Source organism: Falco biarmicus, chromosome 9 (assembly GCF_023638135.1).
Source record: "Falco biarmicus isolate bFalBia1 chromosome 9, bFalBia1.pri, whole genome shotgun sequence".
Taxonomy (NCBI): domain Eukaryota; kingdom Metazoa; phylum Chordata; class Aves; order Falconiformes; family Falconidae; genus Falco; species Falco biarmicus.
In genome coordinates, this window is record NC_079296.1 from 3,407,275 (window position 1) to 3,430,769 (window position 23,495).

General features: G+C 44.9%; 1 protein-coding gene across 2 annotated transcripts; it reads right to left on the bottom strand.

Annotated features, from left to right (window-relative positions):
- Positions 1–1,294: 1,294 nt before the first annotated feature.
- On the bottom strand, positions 1,295–22,823 carry LHX2 (LIM homeobox 2). 2 transcript variants are annotated; one of them, XM_056352779.1, is made up of 5 exons: positions 21,809–22,823; positions 18,887–19,089; positions 17,776–18,158; positions 9,544–9,749; positions 1,295–2,093 (listed from the first exon to the last, which is right to left on the bottom strand). In XM_056352779.1, exons 1-5 carry the CDS (start codon positions 22,034–22,036, stop codon positions 1,806–1,808), a joined length of 1,308 nt encoding a protein of 435 aa, XP_056208754.1. In that variant the 5' UTR covers positions 22,037–22,823; the 3' UTR covers positions 1,295–1,805. The 2 variants fall into 2 exon arrangements, with proteins under 2 accessions (XP_056208754.1, XP_056208753.1); XM_056352778.1 differs by having other exon boundaries at positions 18,887–19,092.
- Positions 22,824–23,495: the final 672 nt, after the last annotated feature.

Consider the following 23,495-nt stretch of genomic DNA (forward strand, 5'->3'; position numbering starts at 1 on the left):
CTTAGCTAGTTAGGACATTTTTAGGACTCTCTGGCTTTTCAGATAACTCACCTGTGGGTTTTTTTAAGCTGAAGTGTAAAAAAGGTTAATAAATGACCTAATTATGTCAGCATTTCTATCCCACAGTCCTCATGCTCCGAGATCTGTCACTGATCTCAATAGGAATTTGGCTTGTACAAGAATGGCAAATTTCATCTGAGAAAGCCGAATAAATATAGCACTTTTAAACCCAAAACATAGTTACCAAAGTGTCTGGCCTACTAAATAATCTTCAATGCACTGAAAGGGCAAAGAACATGAATCTTGGCACTTATCTTGCTGCTTATTTGGAATAATCTTTTAGCAATTTTGATCCATGGGAATGACGGATTAGTTTTCGAGCGCTAGCCACACAGAACCTAACATTTGACTGAAATAAACTGATTGTAACAGGGTTGAAAAGGAACAACCATATGCATCTTATGTACCACTCAAAATCTATAAAACTACTGGGCAAACAGCATAGTGTATACTTGTTCCTATACATATTTAAAATTTGTTGAGGTATTTCTTTAATTACGGAAAAGCATCTTTAAAAACAATAGGGAAAAAACCCCTCAAAATATGAGTTATATTCTGCACAGATTTTTGGGGGAGAAGGAATGAAATTGTATTGAAAAGTCCATATTCATTAAAGGAATAACCACTTTGCTTAGTATTGATAGTATCATATTCTTCCTTGGCTTTTTATTCCTTCAAAGCATTACAAAAAATGTAAGGCTGTGACTTTATAAAACATAATTTTGCCTCGATTTTGCCCACCAGTGTTGTAAAATAACCTGAAATACTTCTGTCTTTTTCCTAGGGAAAACATTGCTCAGTGTCCACCTCTGTAACAGACTGACTGATTGTGGCCACACAGCTGTCGGATACCCCGTTTGCCTCCTCCATGAAATGGAACAAGCTTCCTCTTGCACAAAAGCAAGATTGTTTTCATAAATGCTAGCTGAAGTCAAGTTTCTTTCATGCAACAAAATTAAGCATAGTTTTTCTGTTTGAATTTTAACATTATCTGATAGGTTCTACCTGCAACTAACAGTTATTTATTTCTCTACAATGAAGATACCTAGACTGTTGTACACGCTGGATTTCTCACCCATACATACTTCAGGAACAGGAGGAATGCATACATCATATTTAGAGTTTATCCTAGGCAGATACTGTGTTTGCAGTGCAGTTTTCTAATCCTTTTAAATACAATCAGCCTACCTTGACTGTGACACTAATGTTAAATGTAACTGCAGCCATTACCAAGTAGTTTCCATAAGTGGTTTTATTACTGGTTAGATTTTACAAATTCTGGTATTCGAACAGACTTCGACCTTAAAATTCTAAAACAACAAAGCAACTGATGAAAGGCTTAGGACTATTCAAAGTAACAAACTCTTAACATTTTTGCCCTGGTCATAAATATACAGAGAGAAAAAGAGAGAAGTGGACATGGAATCCAAAGAATGTAGATAAAACAGTATATAAGGCACATGGCAGTCTTTGAAAATACAGAAGCTTTAGCCAACTTAAATTAATTGCTGTTTCCCTTGCTCAGTCCACAAAACTGTACAGTTACACAAATGTTGTGTTGCAATAGATCTTCCAAGTTATTCTTCAGTCCATACTCCGTAATACCAGAACACTACTTTTCCTTCTGTTTTTTTAGGAGACATCCTAATTGTGGTTAGTCAGTTGCTCAAAGCCTCTATTAAAATACACTTGGAATTTCAGCTAAGAATAATTTCTTTTTTAAAGAAATTATTAAGAAAGAGTCATCAGAAAAGATTTGTAAGAGTTGTCTGTGAAGGACTTCGAGATTCATGAACCTCAAGACTTCCGGGCACTGATGTCAAGACAGATGTCACAGTAGGCATAGTAGGATTAGTCAAGTCCGTTAAGGTAGTAGGAGTGCTGGATGGACTCATGGAGGCATTGGATATTTCTGAGGCAGGACCTGATGGGGTCCCTGCTTGGAGTGTTGAGTCTGAAGTCTTATCCACCCCTGTGTTTTCTTGACGTAAGAGGTTCCGTCTGAATTTGGCTCGAGCATTTTGAAACCAAACCTGAAATAGTTTAATATAACAGGGTAGCATTTAAAGAGCTGCAGTGTTTAGAAAAGCAAAAGCATACTCACAAATTCACCAATGCTTGAATTGGGGAAGATGTTTTTACTGGTAACATGTTAGAAAAGTAGCCCCGGTCATGTGAAGTGTCCTCTGCATGCCTGTTAAGCTTTCCTCTTTCCCTCTTCTGCAATCCTGTATAAACAGTCTGCCTGGGACAGGAGTGGACTAAGGATGGAGGAGGGGAGTCCTTCCATTCAGGCTATGTATAAAGATGCTTAGAAATTTGGCAGCCTGCATGAATCCTCGATTGCCCTCAATCCCAGAAGTATTTGTCTGGATGGGGCAGACATCAAGCATCTGAAGAATATAAAATAATGAGTTTCGGCACCCTTGTATCTCAAGTCTATCTCCCATCGTAAGCAGCTGGTGACCCAGACCACAGCACCTGCCCTTCTGCAGGCCCTGAGAGCTCTCCCAGGAACTTCCCGATGTCTCATTGTCTGCATTGGTCTCACTTTTCTAAAAGGACTGCCCCTCTTTCTTACTCATCTCTTACTCCTCTTTCTCAAACACTTTAGCTCCCTTCACCTATGCCAGTCTCCTTTTTCAAATGTTTTCAGTACTGGAATGATGTTGGGAAAAGAATCTTGAGTGGTATTAAAGACCCACATTGCATTGAAAACTGTCATTTCAGTAGAAATTATATCCACATACAGAAATTTTCCCAAGATTGTTACTTCTTGTTTTATTTGATTATTATTTATGAGTGAAGGACAAAAGCAAGGCTTCATCTTTCTCAGTTAAACTTCAGTATTTATGTCCAAGTTAATAATGGTTTCCACTGACTGCAGGATTTGTTTAAAGATAAAGTATTTTTCTGACCTATATGAGAATAGATAAAATAAAATGTATTTGTGAAACTTGCATGAAACCCAGGTACAGCATATTACTTCAACCGAATTTGAAAACGTCATTAAATACCCTGTGTTCAGCCTATATATCTGTTGATACCAGGTAACTTTACTACTACAAACTAGGTGAAATTTCACTATGCTTATTTATCAGAAGGCCTGTCATTGTTACATCCTTTACAATGGACTCAATCTTGATCCTACTGTCCTCATGTTGACCTGCTATAAGGAATAGGACCGAGTCTTTCCATTCCAGATGCAATGAGCCTCATCATCTCTGTATCTGTCGGAGAAAGGAACCAAGTGAGTGAAAGGATCTGCATAGCCCTACAATACCTCCACCAGATCTCTCCTTTGTGGCCTGTGCAGGGAAACTGGGTGCACGGAACTCACGAGGCCACACCAACCCATACGGAAGTGCTGACCTCTAACTCCAAAGCAGCATGGTCCCACCATAGCATCCGCTTTAAGCCAGGCCACTAACCAGGAGCGACGCGTAACGCAAGCAGTCCTGTGAGGTGTTCTGTGGGCACCCTCAGCTTCCAGCCGCAGCTAGGACTGACGAACATGTCTCAGCTGGTTTTCCTCTAACTGGGTTTCTTCTCATCTATAGATGCTCCAGCCCAAAATTCCTCCTATTGAGCCCTCTTTCTTTATCTCTGGAAAGCTTTCTCGGCCAACCGAGGGTCTCCAAGGTGCACATCCTCCCTCTCAGACTCTCTCCAGAGAATGCCACAAGGAAATAACCCTCATGTGCAAATTCCAGCAGTGGCTGTAGGAGCTGCATTCGTGGGCCATGCATACATGGCCATCCCTACAGGTCCTTGTTTCTGAAAGCTTAGAGTTTTAAAACAGTTTATGTTGGCATTCCCTTTGTTAAAACACTTAGTTTAAAGGCTATTTTTCACTTTCATATATGGCAGGAAAACAAAAATCTTCTCCTAAACTAGCACGGGTAAAAATATACTCAAGATTTGATAACACAGTCCATTATAGTGGTAAACCCGTTAAAGACCAGCACTGTGGTCAAAATGGGGCAAACCTAAGTGTGATATTTTTGCCTGACACGTTCACAACCAGCGTCCTCTCCTGTGACTCTTCATTCAGAGCCACGCAAGGCAGGAGGCACAGAAGTGTGCGCAGGGTTCTGAGCAAGGCAAGGAGCCTCGTGTGCAGGGGATGCAAGTGAAGCGAATCAGTTTGTTCTGGTCACTCAAGCTGCAAAGTCTCAATCGCTAACTAGTTAGGAATGGTGAAAAGCAGCAATTTGAACATTTATGTGATTTTTTTACCTTTCAGGAAGAGATAATTTATATTTGTCCCACAAAGTAATTTGGGGTTGTTTTTTTTTAATGTACCTTCTAGCAATTGTAAAAAGGATAATACATATGAAGGTGAAATAGAAGTTTAGACACTGCCACTGTTGATATGTACGTATACCATAGTTATGGAAACAGAACAGGCAAAACCACTAGTCCAGTTGCATATACACATATTTCTGTGTAACTTCATACTTACGTTCATTAAAAATATCCATATTTATATATGCAGTAGTCCCAAATGTAAGTAACATTTCCATTCCTAGTCACAAAACAATTTTCTTGTTTGAAGTGTATAAAACCGTAGAAGCCATCATAACTATTTTGTGTATTTACATTGTTCCTAAACATCCAACTGCTCCTTAACCTTAACAGGGCAAGAGACTCTATGGTATTTTTTCTGTTTGTGATTTGAAACACGTAGTGTGTAAAGAAAAGTGAGCAAAAATACTGATGTTTATGTATTCCCCTTTATCTTCTATTACATATGAAAACCTGTGCTCAGATGCCCTTACCAATGGCCATTCATGCTGCTTTCAGGAGCGGCACTTGTAACATGGCTCATTCTCTCCTTAATAGTGGTAATTCATGCTAGACACAGAAAATACTACATAATCTCGTACATAATATTAAAAAATAGAGACTATATGACTACTTTCACTTTCTTCCTCACTGAGGTATTGTCAAGGTTAATCAGCTAATGGTTATAAAGCTCTTTAACATTGTCCAATAATAAATATTCATACTATTATTGAAAAGACATCTACATATGTGTTCACTGAAATTCTGAAAAAAACTTGTCTTATGATAGAAAGGGATAACAAAAGCATCGCGATGGTTATATTCTGGTATGTGATTAAGATATGACAGTACTCAGCAAAGATTTCACATTGAAGCGTAATTAAAGAATTAAAACTATTCTTTTCTGAACTGTAGGAATGTAGGCCTGCTTCTCTACTGCCCTGTGTCATTACTCAGAGCTGTGCAAAGTAGCGTGTAAGAGCTGGCAAGTTGGAGCTGCCCATGCAGAATGGCAGCGCTGTGTGCTCACATCGGCAATTCAGGCCCTGCACCTGTAGTGGTACTACAGTAAAGTAAAGAAATAATAACCTAAACATATGTAACTGAAAGAATTGTTCCAGAAGGACCTATCTCACATCAATTACACAATTAGGAATCTGGTCTTCAGTACTAAGGAATAAACAAAATCATTGGTAAGTATTTAGTGTTTTTCTGTCCAACTCTATCATTATAAGGCTGAGCTGTTTCAAATCAAAGGGGAAAATATGGACCAAAACTTCCACTGAAAAATAAAAGCAGCTGTGAGACCCACCACTGATGCTACCACATCCTGGTTAGTGGGGCTGTATACCTGTAGCTGGGCAACTCTGCAGCTAGGCAAGAGTAATATTTACTGCAGTTAAAATATTATACTACCTCTTCAGTGTTCTGTGCAGCTAACCCTTTATGCCCATTAAGTAAAAGAAGAATAAAATAACATCTCCCTTAGGTAGGGAAGTATTGAAAATAAATATGCTAAGTATTGCAAAGGATTTGGATACTGCAGTGAATGAGATAATCTAATCACTTTAGAAAACTTTATTTTCTTGTTTGTAGCACCTCTGTTCTTGCAACTGTTATATATTAGTTGTATGAATAGCTTCTGCTAGAAACAAATTTTTAAACACAATTTTGCTCATCCACACAGCTACCTGGAGACTGAATTTTACTAACTAGTAAGTGGAGAAACAAAAATGTAAAGGATGTTGCACCACAAAGCAAACTACGTTCACTCATTGCACACACACTTTGATTACTCTGTTGTAATTAGTAAACACACAGTTAAAGGGAAACTATGGGGTATTTTATGAATGGAGGCTTGGTAAAGAGTCTGCAGGATGCTAGCCTAAAGCAAACCTACACCAAAAGGTAGCACAGGGTACCCATGCGTGATTGTGAAAATTTTCATGCTTGTTGACTACTGGAAGCTGAATTACAAAAGTCCAAATGAATGCAGTAATCTTTGTAGGGTTTTCATAGCAACTTTTACTGGGGAGTGATTCAAGAAAGAATAAGCAGTGTACAAGACACCCACTGAAAAATAACACTCTGTGTTCCTAACCTGCTTTTGCCATGGAAAATCATATTCCAGACTCCTGGGGAGAGAAGAGGTACATACCCATAGCTAGGAAACTGCATCTTCTTAGGGCTATCTACTTCCACCTTCCCTATCTAAACTCACAAAAAGAAAGATCCATTCCCAAAAGAGGCATATTTATGCCAGTTAGCTCACATTTAGCTGGTATGCCAGTTAGCTCACATTTAGCTGGTCACTTCAATTATGAATGATAGCTTACAGTAACGGGCTTGTGTTCCCCAGCTGCTGTACAAGAGGTATATGAATTGAATCACAAATATAAAGCTAAATTGGAATGAAAATAAATAAAATAGGGGTTAAAAATATAAATATGCTTACTGTGATTCTAATGTGGCTACTTACAGAAAATAGTTTGCATTACAAAGCCACTGAAGGGAATGTAATTTATGAAGCAGTATGTTACATTCCCATGCCATTCCATTTCTGAACATGGATAGCTGATGGCTAATTGTATATAAAGCAAAGACAGAAGTCAGGTCTTCCGAATCCGTTATCACAGATCGATAAGAATATGGTCAAATTCTCTGCTCATTGACAAAGTACCCTTGTAATGTGGTATGTAGGACTGTCTATATAGTAAAGGCACTACAGCTGTTTCCTAAATCACTAGGAACTCTACCACATGTGTTTAGGAAGTACACTGGTTTCAGAACAAGAGACCCTGTTTCTCTTGATCTGCTGCCTTGCGTTTTCTATTAAAATATATTCTGCTAATGATAAACAAAGAGCCACGATCCTTCATCAGCTGAACTGAGATCTGAACATACAGAAAATACAACAGCTTACAAACACGCCTAGTAACAACATAGGGGATGTGGAAGATTTCTTGCTACTGGCAAGTGTGCATGCACATCTGGGAGTCCATGTACCTTCAGTATGTAAGACAGGCTAATACTAATGATGCTTGTTTAGATCAATAGTGTCGGTGAATTACTTCGCGTTCAGTAAGTGACACAGCCAGAATGCCAACCTTTCTGACTCAAAAGAATTAACAAGTGACACTGTATCAGTAACCAACATCATGAAGAGTTATCCCTAGCAAAGAGCAACCCTGAAACTCACACAGGTGAACTTCAGTGTTTGAAAAATTGCCTCTCACAGGTTAAAGATAAACCAACTGGGCACAAAGGTTCTAAAATCAAAAAAAACAAGTTTGTTTTCTCCTGGCCCAAATTAAGGTTCAAACAAAAAGTCCAAGAGTATGGAGTACAGGGTGCTCATAGCAGACTGGAAAACTCAGGCAATCCGAGACAAAGTATCACTCTGAGTCGTTTTCTTGAACTGCCTCCAACAGCATCTTCCTCTGGGTGCAATCCTCACCAACTATTACCTTCCACCACTCCTGAGCTAAAGGAGCCCAGACATAAAGGACTATTTAACTGTGAAAGTAAAAGAAGTGAAACATAAATCACCAAAACAATAACAAAAGTTTAGTGGAATTGTAAGGGTCTGCCACAACAAAGTGGAAGCACTAAGCACCATAAAACTGCAAGATGTGATATGTTTAGGGTGGAAACAGAAGCAATGAAGAAACAGAAAGAGGAACTGAAGTTTAATGGAGACACAGAGTCCAATTTGGGAGAAAAGGAAATACATTCTGAAAAGGCAGGAAGAAACAAAGACAGTAACTTGGAAAAAAGATGGAAGGAAAGACCCATTAGGTGAAAGAAGAGAGAGATGGAAGTCAGGTTGGTGTGGAGTGAGGAGAGAGAACAGAAAGATGATCAAAAAGACACTTTCTAGATACTGATCTCATTTCTTCATGCACTATGTGAAATTTCTCAGATAATTCAGGTGTGAGTGCACTGTAATGGACAGAATTACTGGAGTGTCTAAACTCTGAGGATAAAATAAAGACATGTCAAAACAAGGATAGATGAATGCAGTGAATTATTTTGCCCATGTGCATGGATAAAGGAAAGCTGCTATCAGAGACACTACACCAAGTGTTAGGATGTGCACTAGTTGTATTGGAGGAATCTGTTCCACCACCAAAAATCGACCTCATAAAACAAAACAAAAAAAAAAAAATCCAGCTATGGAGAACGTAGCCAAGAGTAGTAATTACGTACGGTTTTTCATTAGTAGTTTTTATGGGGAAGCCTACAAAACCTTTATTCCTTCTTTAGGTATTAACACTGCAAGGTCCAGAGTCTCTCCAGTGAATTCAGTTTTTCTCAATATTTTTTGTCTGCTGCCCTCCACTTGCCTATGAATTTGCGAGAACTGTCCACAATGTTTTCCCAGGAGTCTGTCTCTAAGCCCTACCTGTCTCTATGAAGCTCAAAAAGCATTTTTCTACAATGAAGACCCATTTAAAAATTTCAGCAATAGAACCTGGAATGCCATGGCTCCTATATGTCCAAACTGATCTCTAGGGATAGCTATTTGGATAAGCGCCCATTAAAAATGACTTCTTGAATCAGAACTATAAATTCAAATAGAGCTGAATCAACTAATATTCTCACCTTTGCTTTCCATAATAGTTCGAACGGAGTGTATATCCGTGAAGCAAGAAAAATCCAGCTTTCAGAGAAAAAGTACTTTTAAAATGCAGTCTCCTTTCATTCTGTTACTAAACTATGAATAAAAAATTAATCTTTGAAAAATTAAATTTAAGTCCACTTCAATTATGAAAGAAAAGATATCCTCCTTGTCCTGATAAAACAAATTCAAAGTGCTAATTAATTTCTTATAAAGGTAAACATTCACAGTAATTTCTAAATTAAGAGCTCTCTGTTTACAGTGAACGCACTAACTAAAATAATTCACTTTTTCTTACAGCAGATTAGAAGGTAAAACATGCACCAGAATTAACTAACTACAGGAAAACAAGCAGGGCCCTAAACCTTCACAACTGTCATTAAAATTAAAACCCAAGTGATCTGCTTTTGGGACACTGAAATGAAATAACTTTTCTTATACTTTCTAGGATTTAACTGGTCTCACAGAAGGTAAGAACAATTAAGAAAAGCTGGAAAATCAGCAAAATCCATGGCATTCTAAATGTAAAATTGGTATTTTGTTTACTTTTCAAAGCAGAAGACTGTTCTTCTTACCTGAAGAACTCTTTTGGTCAGGCCAGTTTTCTGAGCTAGCTGTTTCAAGTCCTTGGCATCGGGATTGTGGTTAATAGCAAAGTATGACTTCATTGTCCGCAACTGGTGGTGTTTGAATGATGTCCTCATACGCTTTGTTTTCTGATTGCTGGGGTATTGCTGGTCTCTATCCAGGTGGTCACCATCGTTTTCATTGCAACTTAAAGCTTGAGGCAACAAGAGGAAAAGGAGTGTAAATCTATGGCTCTGTGACCAACACTGTTTGCAGTTCATCTGAGTGCAGCAATTAAAATAACATACCATGGCATGTATTGTACTGGTACAAATCCTACTTGCCTTCCCCTCCATTTCTGCATCTTCTATTTTCCCCTTACAATAACCAGCCTGCAAGGACCCTCACCTGCCTCTTTATGGCTTTTAAAATGTCAGGTCTGCTTCCTTTTTTCTTCCCTCCATCTCCACACAGCCTTTCCTCCACTTTCTGCTTGTAGGACAGTAGCTGTCCTCAACTCTGTAAAGTGTTTTAATGTACTTTGTATCACTATAAATTGCATTGTAATGTACAAAGAGAGCTACACAATACAGTCCACTTAAATCTCGATGGAACAGACCAGTTAAAATTATAATTATTTCCTCCATCAAACTAAACCCTGTAGAGTACAAGAGAGACCATTAAATGAAACACTATAAAAGAAATAAAGTTTGTGGGTACCAGACAGAAAATTATGACTATAATTTGACTAGCTAAAGAAATAAAGCTGTTAATACTGTCCGTCACTGACATGCCAAACAAAAAGTATCTTTTAAATTATTTTTATGTTTGTATTTCCTTTTTTTAAAAAAAGTATTTGCAAATACTAGCTTGAATGATCATTTCTATTATATCCTTTTGAAATCACTGAATGACACTGATTGATACATTTGCATAAATCAACTGTAAAGCCTGTAAAGGAGGTCTATGAACAAGCAACATTATAATAATTATCAAGGAGTATTAAAAGTTGAATGCCAAGCAAAATAATCTCATAGACCAAAAGCAGTCTTTCATTTATTTGTGCATACAGTAGACCATACAAAAACTCTTAAAGTAACATTAAGGACTGAGCTTAAATCCACTAAAAAACACAAGGATATCACTGAAAATTAGCTCTGAAAAACTGTCATTAGTTGCTTTTTCTGTTCCAATACCTACAACTCCCTTTTCATTTCCTGTAAGTTTTGTGTTAAAAGTAATGAAAAAATCACTACTATCTCTGTTCTATGTTGCATGCAAAAATGTGAAAAAAAATCTATTTAAAAACGTGAATTATTGGTGAATTTCTTAAACACATAACCAGATTTGTTTTCAATTACCCATTATTGCTGGTTCATTACAACTGAGTACATCTCGTAGACATGTCTTTATAGTCTTACTTTAAATTCATGCTATCAATCAGAGGGTTTCAGCCCTAATGAAAACATACAAATACTGAAAGGCACACATTAAAAAAAAGTTTTAAAAAATATACACAAATTGCATGTACTCATAAGTAAAAATGCATACAGATTCTATAAACAGCAGTTTTGCAGCATGTACAGTAGCTGCTTTGCAAACTTCAGCTTCTCAAAGCCTTCCAAAAAGATATGGCACAATCTAGAGCAAGGCCTGCAAAAATTGAGCTTTAAGACCAAAAAGCATGTTTGTTTAATAGATGCGTAGAAAGTGTCCAAAGCCTCAACCTTTTCTGTGTGTTTCAGTACTCCTATAATTTAAAAAGCAGCTTAAAAAAAATTATGCTGTACATATAAATGTGTGTGCGTGTGTGCATGCATGTGCGTACATTTGTATAAATCCTTTCCAGACCTAAGGACCTTGTGCCAAATTCTAGCAACAAGAAGCACTTCTGCTTGTTTTCCTGGAGCATGGAAAGACTAGAAGCACCTGAATTTAAAACATTAAAAGGAGATAGTAAAAATGCAGTATTAATGGAGCTGGATGGAATGTAGCAAAACCTTTTTGAGTTCAAGAACTGAGATGTAGTTGCCAAACTGGGGTCATCCCATGTGCTCCAGTCTCCTTCATAGCTACAATTCCTGATGTAAAGAATACTGGGATAAGTAACTGAAATTATATTGCTCATAACAAATTCTATTATGGAAATGTAAAACCAAGCAGTGCTTGGTTTTAAGCTGTACTCACAGAATTTTAGATATTAGTAATGGAAAAGACCTCTGTGTATTATCTTAAATGCTTTTAAACCCTCCCAGAAATAATAAGGCAGAGACTTAGGAGGAAACACATCAAAATATCTGTCTGAAGGACTGAGGTCTGTTCATGTTAATATGCAACAAAACAAACCCTAGGGCTGCGAGTAGCTGGATTTTAACCTGTTCCATAGAGAATGAGACACATTCAGGATCCAAGGAAATAAAAGTGATTCTAAACCCTCCCAGAAAGGGTATCAGCTTTTATCCGAGCCCTGATAGGACAATGAACAATTTATTGAATTTCTCATAATTTTACCTCCTCATCTACTAAATAAAAATAATATTAAAATGACAGTAAATACATACCATTTGAGATTGGCAACATATTGTCCTTTTCTATGGGGAAAGTTATAGAATGAATTTGAAAGTGTGCAAGGGTGCCTGCTGTTTGTTTTCTGGCACAAGTGGTTCGGGTACCCCCAGGCATCACCCAATAAGACACAAATATTCGTAGTTAATGCCAATTCCCCTCTCATATTTGGTTGCGATGCCTGGCACATCTTCCGAAGTGTATTATATTAGGTCTAATATTATATGCATCTCTCACAGAATCTGAAATATCTATGGGCGTTGCAGGCACAGGGATACAGGAATGGGCCAAGGATGTAAGCATGTGAAGGTTTTAAGAGCTGATGAGTTTCTGCACAAGGCATCATGGTGTAAGACTAACACTGTACATGCTCCTCAAGCAACCCTCTGTTTTTCAGGCACTTTTCCCCCGTTTCTTTGTGGTGTCCCTGTGTATCTTCCAAAGGAATTGTAGAACTATCCACACGTAAGATTTCCATTCAATTGCAGGCTCCTGCTGGGAGTTCAGAAATACCATTGGTAAAATTCCAGTTGAATAGAGGAGTCATAAATTAACTAATGTTTAATTTCTGTTCTGTGATAAAACAAATTCTGAAGTGGTGCCAAGTCTCTTTTTTGTCCCTAGAACATTTCTAAGGCCCTTGTGCCTTTCCCCCAGTCCCCACACCCAGGCCGTTGCCCTCCAGTCCTCCGGCTGGTCTCACCAGAGGCCAGTTCTTGCAGCCTCCTCCATCAGCACCGTGACACAAATGTCCACTTGGCCACAAGATGGTGATGTCCACAGAAAGCATCGCTAGACACTAAGATTAAAACATTGTATTTTGATACTGGTGACCAAACTATGCTCTGCAGAATAATGCCTAACAGTGTCCCTAAAAGGAGCAACATGAGTATGCTGTTACCTCTGTAACAAACACTGTGGGAAGAAGGAAAACTGTGGGAAGAAGGAAAACTCAGGAGCACCATTTCACACCCAGATGGCCAGAGCCCCCACATGTTGGGGCAAAGCATGTGCTTAGTGGTTGGTAGGTCGCTAAGTAGATAGTACATGAAGAAGATAGGGAAGAGTAAATTTCCTTTGGGGGAACTTTTGTTCCAAGTAGCTTGTGTTTGACATGTTAAATTACACAAAAAGAAAGCAAACTAATCCTGATTCTGAAAGAATGATGAAACAAGAGACACATTTGGTGCATGCATCAGCTCTCCATATTCAGTGGCTCAGGGACACACTCCCCTTCAGTAATAAGAGTCAAGGGGATGTTTTAACCTGCTGCTGCCTGGAGAGGGAACTTGTGATTAACCAGACCAGACAGGGGTGCAGCCCTGTTTGTTGTTTGGCAGAAGGTGTAAAGGACTTTGTGGCACCCGCATCTTTGAAGGCGACAGAAGTGAAACAGGGCCCTCCGAACGGCACTGGGGCAGGAGCAGAGGCAGTCTTTCTCCCTGGTGGAAGGAGACACTTGGCGAAGGCAGACTCCTGAACTCCTCCCTGCAGCTGGGGTGGAAGGGGGTGAAGCTGTGACACTGGGAGCAGGCAGGGTACCCCCCGCTGCTCCCGAGGTGCCTGGCAGCGCTGCGAGGAGGGTCCCGAGCCACGGCCAAGGCAGCGCTGTCCCAGTCGTGACAGCTCGGGAAGCGTTTCTGGGAAGGGGGAGATGAGGCCCGTCTGAAGGAGCGACTGCCTCCCAGGCCAAGCATCCCCAGGCCGGGAGAGGGGCGCAGCGCAGGGATGAGCCACCTTCCTTCCCCCGGCCGACCCGACAGAAGGGCGGCGCGTCCCCGAGGGGGCGCCCGGGGCGGGCGAACAAAGGGTCCGGAGCGGGGCCGCGGCGGCACCGGCCGTGCGGGGCTTTTCCCCTCAATTAAGCCAAGTGAATGGCGTGAATGGCTGGTGCGAGTGCGCGGTAATTCCCTGAGCGTCGCGATTAACCCGGGCAGTCCCGGCCGAGCCAGGCTCCTCGCTGCCGCCGGGCCGAGGGAAGGGGCTGGCGGCGGGGCCGCTCCGCTCCCCGTGGGGCTCGGCCCGCCGCGCCCTTCCCCAGGGACCCCCGGCAGGGAGGGAGCGCTCCCGGGGCCCCCCGCTCACCCTCCGTGGAGCGAGCAGCGCCGGCCCCCTGCCTGCCTCTGCCCCTGCCCCAGCGCCGACCCCAGCCCCGACCCCAGCCCCAGCCCCCGGGGAGGGGCCAGATGCACCGCGCCGGGGAGCCCGCGAGGTGACCGCGGCGGGGGCAGAGAGGAGGAGGAGAAGGGAGAGAAGCAGGAGGAAGGGGGGGGGGGTGGGGAAGGAGGGAACTCTGATTTTTCTTAGGAGGCCGCTGCGAGACCCCCGTTTTTAAGGTGCGACCCGTGTTCGCCCGCTTGGTAGCGGCAGCCACAGGAAAGCTTGTTCTGGGCTGTCCGTCCGGGGGGACGCGACGAAGAGGAGAAACCCGCTCCTCACAACTTCCCGGCATTTTCCCTCTTTTTTGTTGGGGGGGAGGGGTGGGGGGTGGGGGGAGGCTGGGCGCGACGGCGACGACACACACACACAGAGAACCCACCAGCCTTTTGACAAAGGCCGACCCAGCCCCCGCACCCCGGGGCCACCCGTGCCGGGAGCGGGGCCAGCCCGGCCGCCCCGTCTCCATCGCCGGGGGCGCGCACCCAGCCCGGGCGCTCGGGCACCTTCCTACTGGAACACTCCATCTTCCTGCTAGGAAAGGAGGGGAATACAGCTTACAACCTTCGCCGTTTGCACAGATCATGGTATTTTACCAGCTCGTCGTGCCCCAAGTTTGCGCAATACATCTGTCATTTGCGGGGATATTTTAGTGTCTTCATATTAAAGACAGACCAGGTACAAATGAACAAAATACAGCAGGCTGTGGGAGGTTTGGGGTCTAATGCACAAAGGGAGTATTCAGAATTCTTTACAGGTGCTTCTGTGTTCAGCAAGCTTTCAGCCATTGATTTACTGACCTAAAAAACCCATCAAACTCTATTCCAACAAGTGAAAGAAGAAATTATGATCACAGGAACACACTTAAAAAAAAAAGAAAAGAAAGGAGAAAGAAAGAAAAAGAAATCTTTTTGAAGTTTCAGCATCCTTCTAAGCTATTTTCCACTTGTCAGGCTCTATCCACATCTAAAACCCATCATCCCCGTGCAGAGTCTCGTTTAAGTAGAAAAAAAAAAAAAAAGTCAGTCCAATTCGTGTTGCAGATGAATATTTGCTGCAATTTACGAAATAATTCCAGTCTCAACTCTACCTAAACCCCTAAGTTTACAGGTCCCCCTTTTCCCATCACCTCTGGGAGTAGATTTATTTACACAAAGTATTCTACACAAACTATCAGCAACAGATCCCTCAGAGGACAAGATTGTGCATTTCTGAGAAGGAAATGACAAGTTCCATTTAAAAATAAAAAAGAAGCTATCACACTTTTAAACGGTTTCCCTTTCAAAGGCACCAAATCGAAGGCTTTGCAATAATTTGCCAGTTTGTGAAATTTTACATCAACGGGCAGGCAACCTGGTCTGATTTCCAAGATCAATGGCACTTATTATCGTATAAATTAGTCGATTATTGGTTTAATAAATAGTTAAGTAGATAAATAGTTCAAGCAAAGAAGCCAAAGGTTCCTCAAGGAAAATCTCTTCAGCTGCAGGCTCTGAACAAAAATTGTAAAGACCAAAAAATCGAAGGGCAGTTATTTTGAAAACGAATTTTAAAAAATATAATGAGAGACGGTTTATCTAGGAAGTCAGGGAGCAGTAAGACTTCTTCAAGCTGTGCTCCCATCCAGGACAGATGCCGCTGGTTCAGTTTACAGGTCCTTTGAATCTGAACATCTGCCCTGAGCAGGGAGACAGCGGAAGGACAATTAAAACCTAATACCTCCAAAAAGGAGACGTTTTTAAACGGGCAAGATGCATATTTTATGTATGTTTTAAAGCTCAACTATTACTCGCGAGAACACTGCACACACACCTTTCATCAACCTTCACCACCGGGACTTCTACTGATTCTTGCGCTGTTTCCAAATTATTCAGTAATTAGTTAAACCAATAATAGCTGGCAATTTTGTTCCCGAGGTGCGTTTGCCAGTTAGGGATGCGCCTTTTCTCCCTGCCATTTTCAGTGCAAACCACTCAGTTTCGTCGCTATTGTTACTCTGGTTTAGGCGCAAAACACCCGCAGCCTCTCTCTCCCTGCGCGGTCGCCTCCCCCGCGCCCGCAGCCCTCGGTGCTGGCAGACCACCGGGCCCGCCCGAGACCCCCCCCCGCTCTCCCACGCGTGTTCGTCGTCCCCCTCCCCCCCGCTCCACTCCGCGCAGGGCGGGCAGAAGCGCAGCGCATCCCGCAGCTGCGAGCTGCGGCCGGGGCGCGCAGAGGTGCGGCTGCAAACAGACCCCCACAAACACGGACTTTACCTAACGCCCTCTCCGTGGGCGGGGGGATGGGGGCTGGGTGTTAAAGGCAAATCTACACCCTAGGAAACATGTCTGAACTTCGTAGATTAAAAAAAAAGCAAACAAGCCCGGAACCGCGGAGAAGCGCAGGCGACACTGCAGCAGCACCACGAAGGAGGCAAAGCGAGCGTCGTCTCTGGGGTCTAACGGGGCGGCTGGGCGCGCAGCGCGGGGAAACTCGAGCCTGAAGTAAACCCCACCTCTGCCTTTAATTCTTCTAATAAAATCACGATCTAAGAATTTTCTTTTGTCCAAACACTTTTCCTTGTTGCGCGCAAGGAGCGGTGCTGCGTTATATGCTGGAAGATCCAGTGATCGCAGCCGTTCTGGTGGGCAGTTACATGGGTGAAAGAGCGAGGGGAAGGGGGGAAGCAGGGATGGGGGGTGGGGGGGCAGGAGAGTACTCGAATTCCTTTGCCTGCAAAATTACAGTGCTGTGGTGGTGGAGAGGTTAAACGAGGAAACACATCAGAAAGTTTGCAGCTCAATGCAGAGCGCCCGAGAGGCAGGGCTGGAGCAGAGACTGCAGGCTGGCGGCTGCTGCCAGGTTCGCTCCCTGCCTTCCCGCTGCTGCTCTCGGTCAGGAGGCAGGGGCTGCGGCGCGGGGAGGCTTTGCAAAGGGGATGCTGTGAGTTTCCCGACTCTTTCTGGAGCCACATCCGACGAACAGAACCCCCAGCCGAAAGTGCCATGGTACGAGCAGCTCGAGGCGGCCTGAGGACACCTGCTGCCTGCAGCCCCTGCCCTGGCTCCGCGGCCGCCTGCACTCCCACTCGCTCCCACGGCAGCTCCGTGGGAAACAGCCGGTTTCCTCCTTCCTCCCTCGCTCTTCCCTCCCAAAACTACGAGTTGCAAGAGCTCAGGACAAGGGCAGAACAATTCACCCATCAGCAGCCTTTGCGTGTAGCTACTAAAGAAAATTCACAGCTCTCTGAAGTGCTAACTTACAGTCTCTGGTTTCCAGATTTTATTTCAGGCTAGACTCCCCCTTCTCCCCCTCCTTAATCAGATGACCTTGCTTCAAAACATTTTATTTCCAGCTGAAGTGAAAAATGCTAACATATTAGCTTCTGTAATTGCAGTTTGACAGCACTTGATCTCAATAATTATGCTGCAGCTAAACTATTATTAACGGTTTAAGCTAAAATAAACGGAAATCCCCCTTTGGAAGCAAACAGAAACAAACCGTTTGAATTGTTCTGGGGGAAGATGGGGGTCTCTTACCTGCGTTGTAGGCTGCTAGATCTGCCCCAGGCCCTGGGCTCTTCCTTTTCCGGGGTCTCCCCTTCTGCACAGTCCCCACGCCGTTGTAATAAGGCAGTCCCAAAGTGTTGGCAGAGCCTGCTCCCAAAGCCGGGCCCTTCCCAGCGGCTACATCCGAGTGATTGAAATGCACCTGGTACTCCCCCTGGATGAGAGTCTCGAAATGGAGGCGGCAGTACACCAGATTGTCCTTCATGCCAAAGTGATCGCCGGTGGTCAACATCTTGTTGCAAGTGGTGCAAGTGAAGCAATTTAAGTGATATACCAAATCCCTGGCCCTCATGACCATCTCGGAGGCAGAAATCCCCAGGTGACATCTCGCACATCTCTGCACCGAGAACCTCCTGCAAAACAGAACGGCCAGAGAAGACGGTGAGAGGCGCATCCCCCCCCTCCCCCCCGCCCTTCGTCGGGTCCGCCCGGAGGGCGGCAGAGGGAGAGGGGCTGCGGGGCCCGGGGCGGCCGCCCCAGCCAGGGCAGCTGCACAACGCCGGGACGTTTGCGGAGCGGCCGCGCTCCCCAGGCCGGCGGGGTCTCCGACCCGTTCCCCACCTCGCAGCGCAGCTCCCGCCCCGCCAGCCTCCCCGGGACCAGAGCGGGCTCGGGCCCGGCGCAGGAGCCCCGCCGCCGGCCGGGACAGCTTGCCCGGGGTCGGCCCCAGCCCGGCATCCCCGCAAAGGGGCACGCGTGGGGCGGCCGGGCGAGCCCTCTGGTGGGGGCTCCAAGCTTGGCCGTGTCCTCGCCTCGGGCAGGGATCACGCCTGGCCCCCTCGGCCCCTCATTCCCATTCGCAGCCCGAAAGCCTGGGGGGGGGGGCGCTGCCTGAGGCCCCCGGAATCCGCGAACAGGCTGGTGGCAGCTGTGCCCCCTCCCGAGAACACGGGTGGGTCCAGCCCCACCACGAGTCCTCCCCTGCAGTGGGAGGTTTCAGGAGCCCACAGCCTGCCCCACGGGGGCGGCATGCCCACGGGCCCTCTCCGCAGTCCCCTCAGGACGGGGTTTGCTCAGCCTGGGGGGCCGCCAGCAGGTCCCCCCCGCCCCCCCCGGGCTGGTGGCTGAGGGCGGGCTGTACCTGTAGTAATCCTCCTTGCAGTAGATGCTGCCGTCCTTGCTGAAACAGGTGAGTTCGGACTCCAGGTTCAGTTTACATTCGCAGCACTTCAGGCAGCGCATGTGCCACTGTTTGTCCACAGCCAGGAGGTAATAACGGTCGGAGATTTTCCCCCCGCAGCCGGCGCATAGGGCAGCCCTGTCACTGCTGATGGAAGGCATGGTCTGCTGGGGGAAAACAATTACAAACCGTTAGCGAGAAGGAGAAACTTGCGCTCTGCTGGGCTCCCCCTCCCCCTGCCCGGCCGGGGCCGGGCCTCCCATCTCCCTTGCCGGGGGCTTGGCTGCGCGGGGCCCCGCGCCCGGCCGCCCCGACAGCGCGGGTCCCCGGGGCCGGCTGCAGCCCACCTTCCCGGGAGGGGCGGGAGGGAGGCGAGGCGAGAAGAAAAACACCCCGGGTTTTAGGGGAGGCGTCCGGATCAGACCCAGCTTTTTTTTTCTTTTTGAGTTTCCAGCCCCAGAACAAGAAAAGATGCTGTTCAACAAACAGGCGCAATAATCACAGATAGTTAATTCTAAAATGTATTATTATGGACATACTGAGAGTGTCTGCATAGTTACTGCTCTATGAGTGTGTGTATGTGGAGCGTGTCTGTGTGTGTATTTTCATAGCTATAAAATTCCAAGTGAATTACGATCAAACCCCCTAGTAGTCACAGTGCTACAGACACAGCTCTCCTTGCAAGCTGGTTCCAAACAACACGTATCCAAATCTGCTGTGACCCAAAGGACTAAAGGGATCAATAAATAAAACTACGGAGGGAATGAGCATTGCTAAATCCGAGGTGCAGAATGTTTTATCAAGAAAACGAAATAGTGGGAAACGTGTAGGAAAGAAAGTGGGGGAAAAACCAACAGAGCACTTTAGATTATGTTGGGATAAACTTGGAAGCAATAAAACTAAATATAACCCCTATATAATTTAATAGTTTAGTGTCACATCGCAATCCAATCGAAACCCTGCAAAAAACAAACACATACATATTCTGTCAACTTTACCAAAAAAAGAAAGACAGAAAAATATCGAAAACCGTTTAAGCACGCTTATTTATTTTAGCAGGCACCTTAAACCAGTACTCAAGAGGGGAGGCTCAGAGTGGAGCAGTGTTTGTGGCAGACCTTGCAATGCGCTGCTGTCCACTTCGTTCCAAACTTACTATTATCCGCGTTGCACAAAAGCACACTGCAGATTTGTTCTTGTGCAAGAGAACCCGAAACATTTTTTTACAGATGTGACAAACTCGCAGTTTGTTTTGCTTCGGGGCGGGGGGAATTGTTTGTTTACTTTTACCTCCTCTACAGCCTTAAGTCCTTGCGCAAATCAAAAAGAAAAGAGAACTAACAGGGAAGAATCGAAAGGAACTGAAGCTATTTTTTTCAGCACATGCTAGACCGATTACTTTCATCCAGTACTTGCAGACATCACAAAATCCCATCGCTATAAGCACTGTTTGCACTACACCATTCCTACTATCAGAACTACATATAAATAAAATTATGGCACTACATTGGTACGTCAGCCACACCAGTGCACTGATAGCTTTTTTCTTTAAGGCATTAACTGAACTCTGATTAGGGATCGTTTTATAACCAAAATAGTTTCTTGTAAATCCACTCTAAATGAAATACAATTTTTCTGCTTTGCTTTTCCTCTAAGTATTCTGAGATCCAGAAATGGTATTTAAGGATCCAGCACTCTGTCCCACTATTTGTTATATACACGTGTGTATGCGTACACATTATATATAGATATATAAAGGTCTCACGCCACGATATTTATTCCGGGAAAGATCGTTTGATACTGTTAAATTGCACGGAGAAATACTAACTTTTCCAAAGAAAACCAGAACTGTTTAAATAAGAAATCACGTCCTACCCTTACAGTATAAAGGCTGTTTTTCAGCCAGTATTTCCGGATTAAATATTCTCACTGTCACCTTTGAGTAGGTTTCTACATAGCATTAAAAGAAATAACACATACTGATGAAGTTTCAAAACCCGAGAACAGACATCTTTCTTGCATATGCCCCTATCAGTTTACAAGGCAGCATTTAACCAAAGGAAGGGGTGATTTCACTTCAGAATTATCATTTCTTAACGAAAAAGTAGTATACATAAAACGTTGAATCAGTTAACACACTTCAGAAATCTCTTCCACTTTGCTAGCTTAACGTTGGTTAGAAGGATGCATCTTTTTATTATCTAAATGTATTAATACACAAGTACTGCGCATCAGCAGACATAAGATAAAAAGTGGTAAAGTTATACAACTGTGCATCCATCCGTCTGCCTGAAACACATCTTCTAGTTCTGTTTGCTATGTTTGCAAAACCAGTGTTAATATAAAAATTATTTTTTAAAATCATAATTTAAAGTAACTAGAAGTTGTTTGTTTGGAGTTTTTTATATATAAATGCTATAAAGAATACGCCAGTGTAGATATTATACCTGAAAAATAATACAGAATTGGATTCTTTGGTGTTTGTGTTTCCATTCTGCAGACAAAAAATTCCCTGTGCCAAAATGTTATCTGTATAAAAGCATACTTCGCCTCTGCATAAAAACTTTGGAAGGCCGGACAGGCTGGGGGAAGGGAAGGAGTTCCTGGACGCTACCAAAAGGCTGGTCTATCTTTCTGTTTTCTTGCAAGAGCAGTACCGTTCATTCCACCCAAGCATTACTATTACTATGCATATTATTAATAATTAACAGTTTCATGCCTTTCCCCACGGTTTTATTTAATCTTTTGGGGTGCTTTTATGCTTAATTTTCCTCTGATTTGCGCACGTTTCCCCCCGATCTCTTATTTTAAGGGAAAAGCTCTATCTTTGAGGGGTTTATTATGTTTAGGGGGTTGAATGACTCCCATTCCTTCGCTTCCTACCGTTTCGGTCTCTCCCCTGTCTATAGCCGAGCTGATGGCCGGTGCTTCGCTTTTGGTTCTCCGATCCATCTCGTCGATGACCCCGTGCATCTCCGAGCCGGACAGACTGTGGAAAAGCATCGCTGAGGAAGCAGAGGAAGAGGCCCCGAGTTGCTGCTGCTGCTGACAGTTGTCGGGGTCCCTGCACGAGCCCAGAACTTGCATTAACCGGAGCCCTCCCCCATGCATCTAGCACGGCCGCCCCGTCTCTCCTTGGGCACCGGGCTTTTCACCCCGGCAAAGGTCTTCGGAGCGCAGCGCAGGCACTGATCCGAGGTTGCAAGGGGATGGGGTGCAGAAAAGGCGGGCGAAGGGGATGAGGGAGAGGGGGTAACTGGTGGTGTAAGCTTCGGGGCTTGGATCTAGTCTGTTGCGCGGCCCCGGCGCATCCCTCTGGGAGGCTTCTTCAGTGCAGGTCTCATTGCCCCAGGTGCGGTCCCAGGCTTTATGCTCTGGCCCAGCTGGCAGAAGGCTGGACAGGTTTACGGTTGGGAGGGATTAATAAATAATAGAAATTTAAAAAATTAAACCATCTTCGTTGAGAAATAAATAATAATAAAAAAACAATAACGACAAGCCCCCTACATCGTACTGTGCGAAATTTAGAGGAGGAAAGCAAGGGAGAGGGAGGCTGCAGCAGGCGGAGAGCAGGCTGGTGCTGCGAGGATGGGGCGGATGCCCACCGCACGCACTCACAGTCCAGAGGGCTGGCAGCGGCGGCAGCTCAGGGGCAAAGTTTGCTCCTTCCCCCGCTCCTCCCCCAGCCCGCTGGAGCTCATTGGGAAAAGAAAAAGCCAAGGGGAAGGAGGAAGAGTTGGATGGGCACCAGATGGGACGGGCACTCGGTGGCCCCCCTCTCTCCTTAAAGCGGCGCGGCCCGCGGGGCCCGGGCGGCTGCTCGCAAGGCGGCCGCGCCGCGGGGGGGAGCGCAGCGGCGGAGCCGGAGCCGCCGGCCGCCGCGGTGCCTGCGAGCGGCGCGTCTGCAGCCCGGGCGCCGCGCGAGGCTCCGCGCCTTTTCTACAGCCCCTCTGACATCATGTCCTGCCCCGCCGCCATTGGCTGCCGCCGCGCCCGGGCCCGCCGGCATGTGCTCGGGGCTGGGAGGCGCGGAGGGGCGCGGGGCCGCTGCTCCCGCTGCCCGCGCTGCCCCACCTGCTGCTCCCCGCCGCCGCTCGGACGCTGCGCGGCCCCGGGAGCGCCCGAGGCGGCCGCTGAAGGCCGGCACCGGCACCGGCACCCGCTCAGAGGTTTGCGTTTGCCGCCCGGTGACACTCTGCGACGTGTCACGCCTTGGAGCAACAAAGAGGCTGTCGGGGAAAACGCCTCCAGCGCGGGAGAAGTGGGGGGTCAAAAGTTTGTTTGCACTCCGAGATCATGATACCCCAAACACTTACTGCTAATCACCCAATAATGCTCATTATGAAAAATCTTCCCCCTTAGAATATAATAATTTGTGTCGCTCGAGTCCGTGAAGCTTTCCACCGACCCAGGGCTCTCCGTGTCTCTGTTTCTCAGTAGACTTAAGAAAACCAGGTCAGGAAGGTCTCTGAACTTGAGGAGAAGCTTCAGGAAGTCTCCAGAAAAGACAAAAGAGTACACAGGGAAACTGTGGCTGATGTCTAAATATTTATCCAGAAGGTAGGTAGTA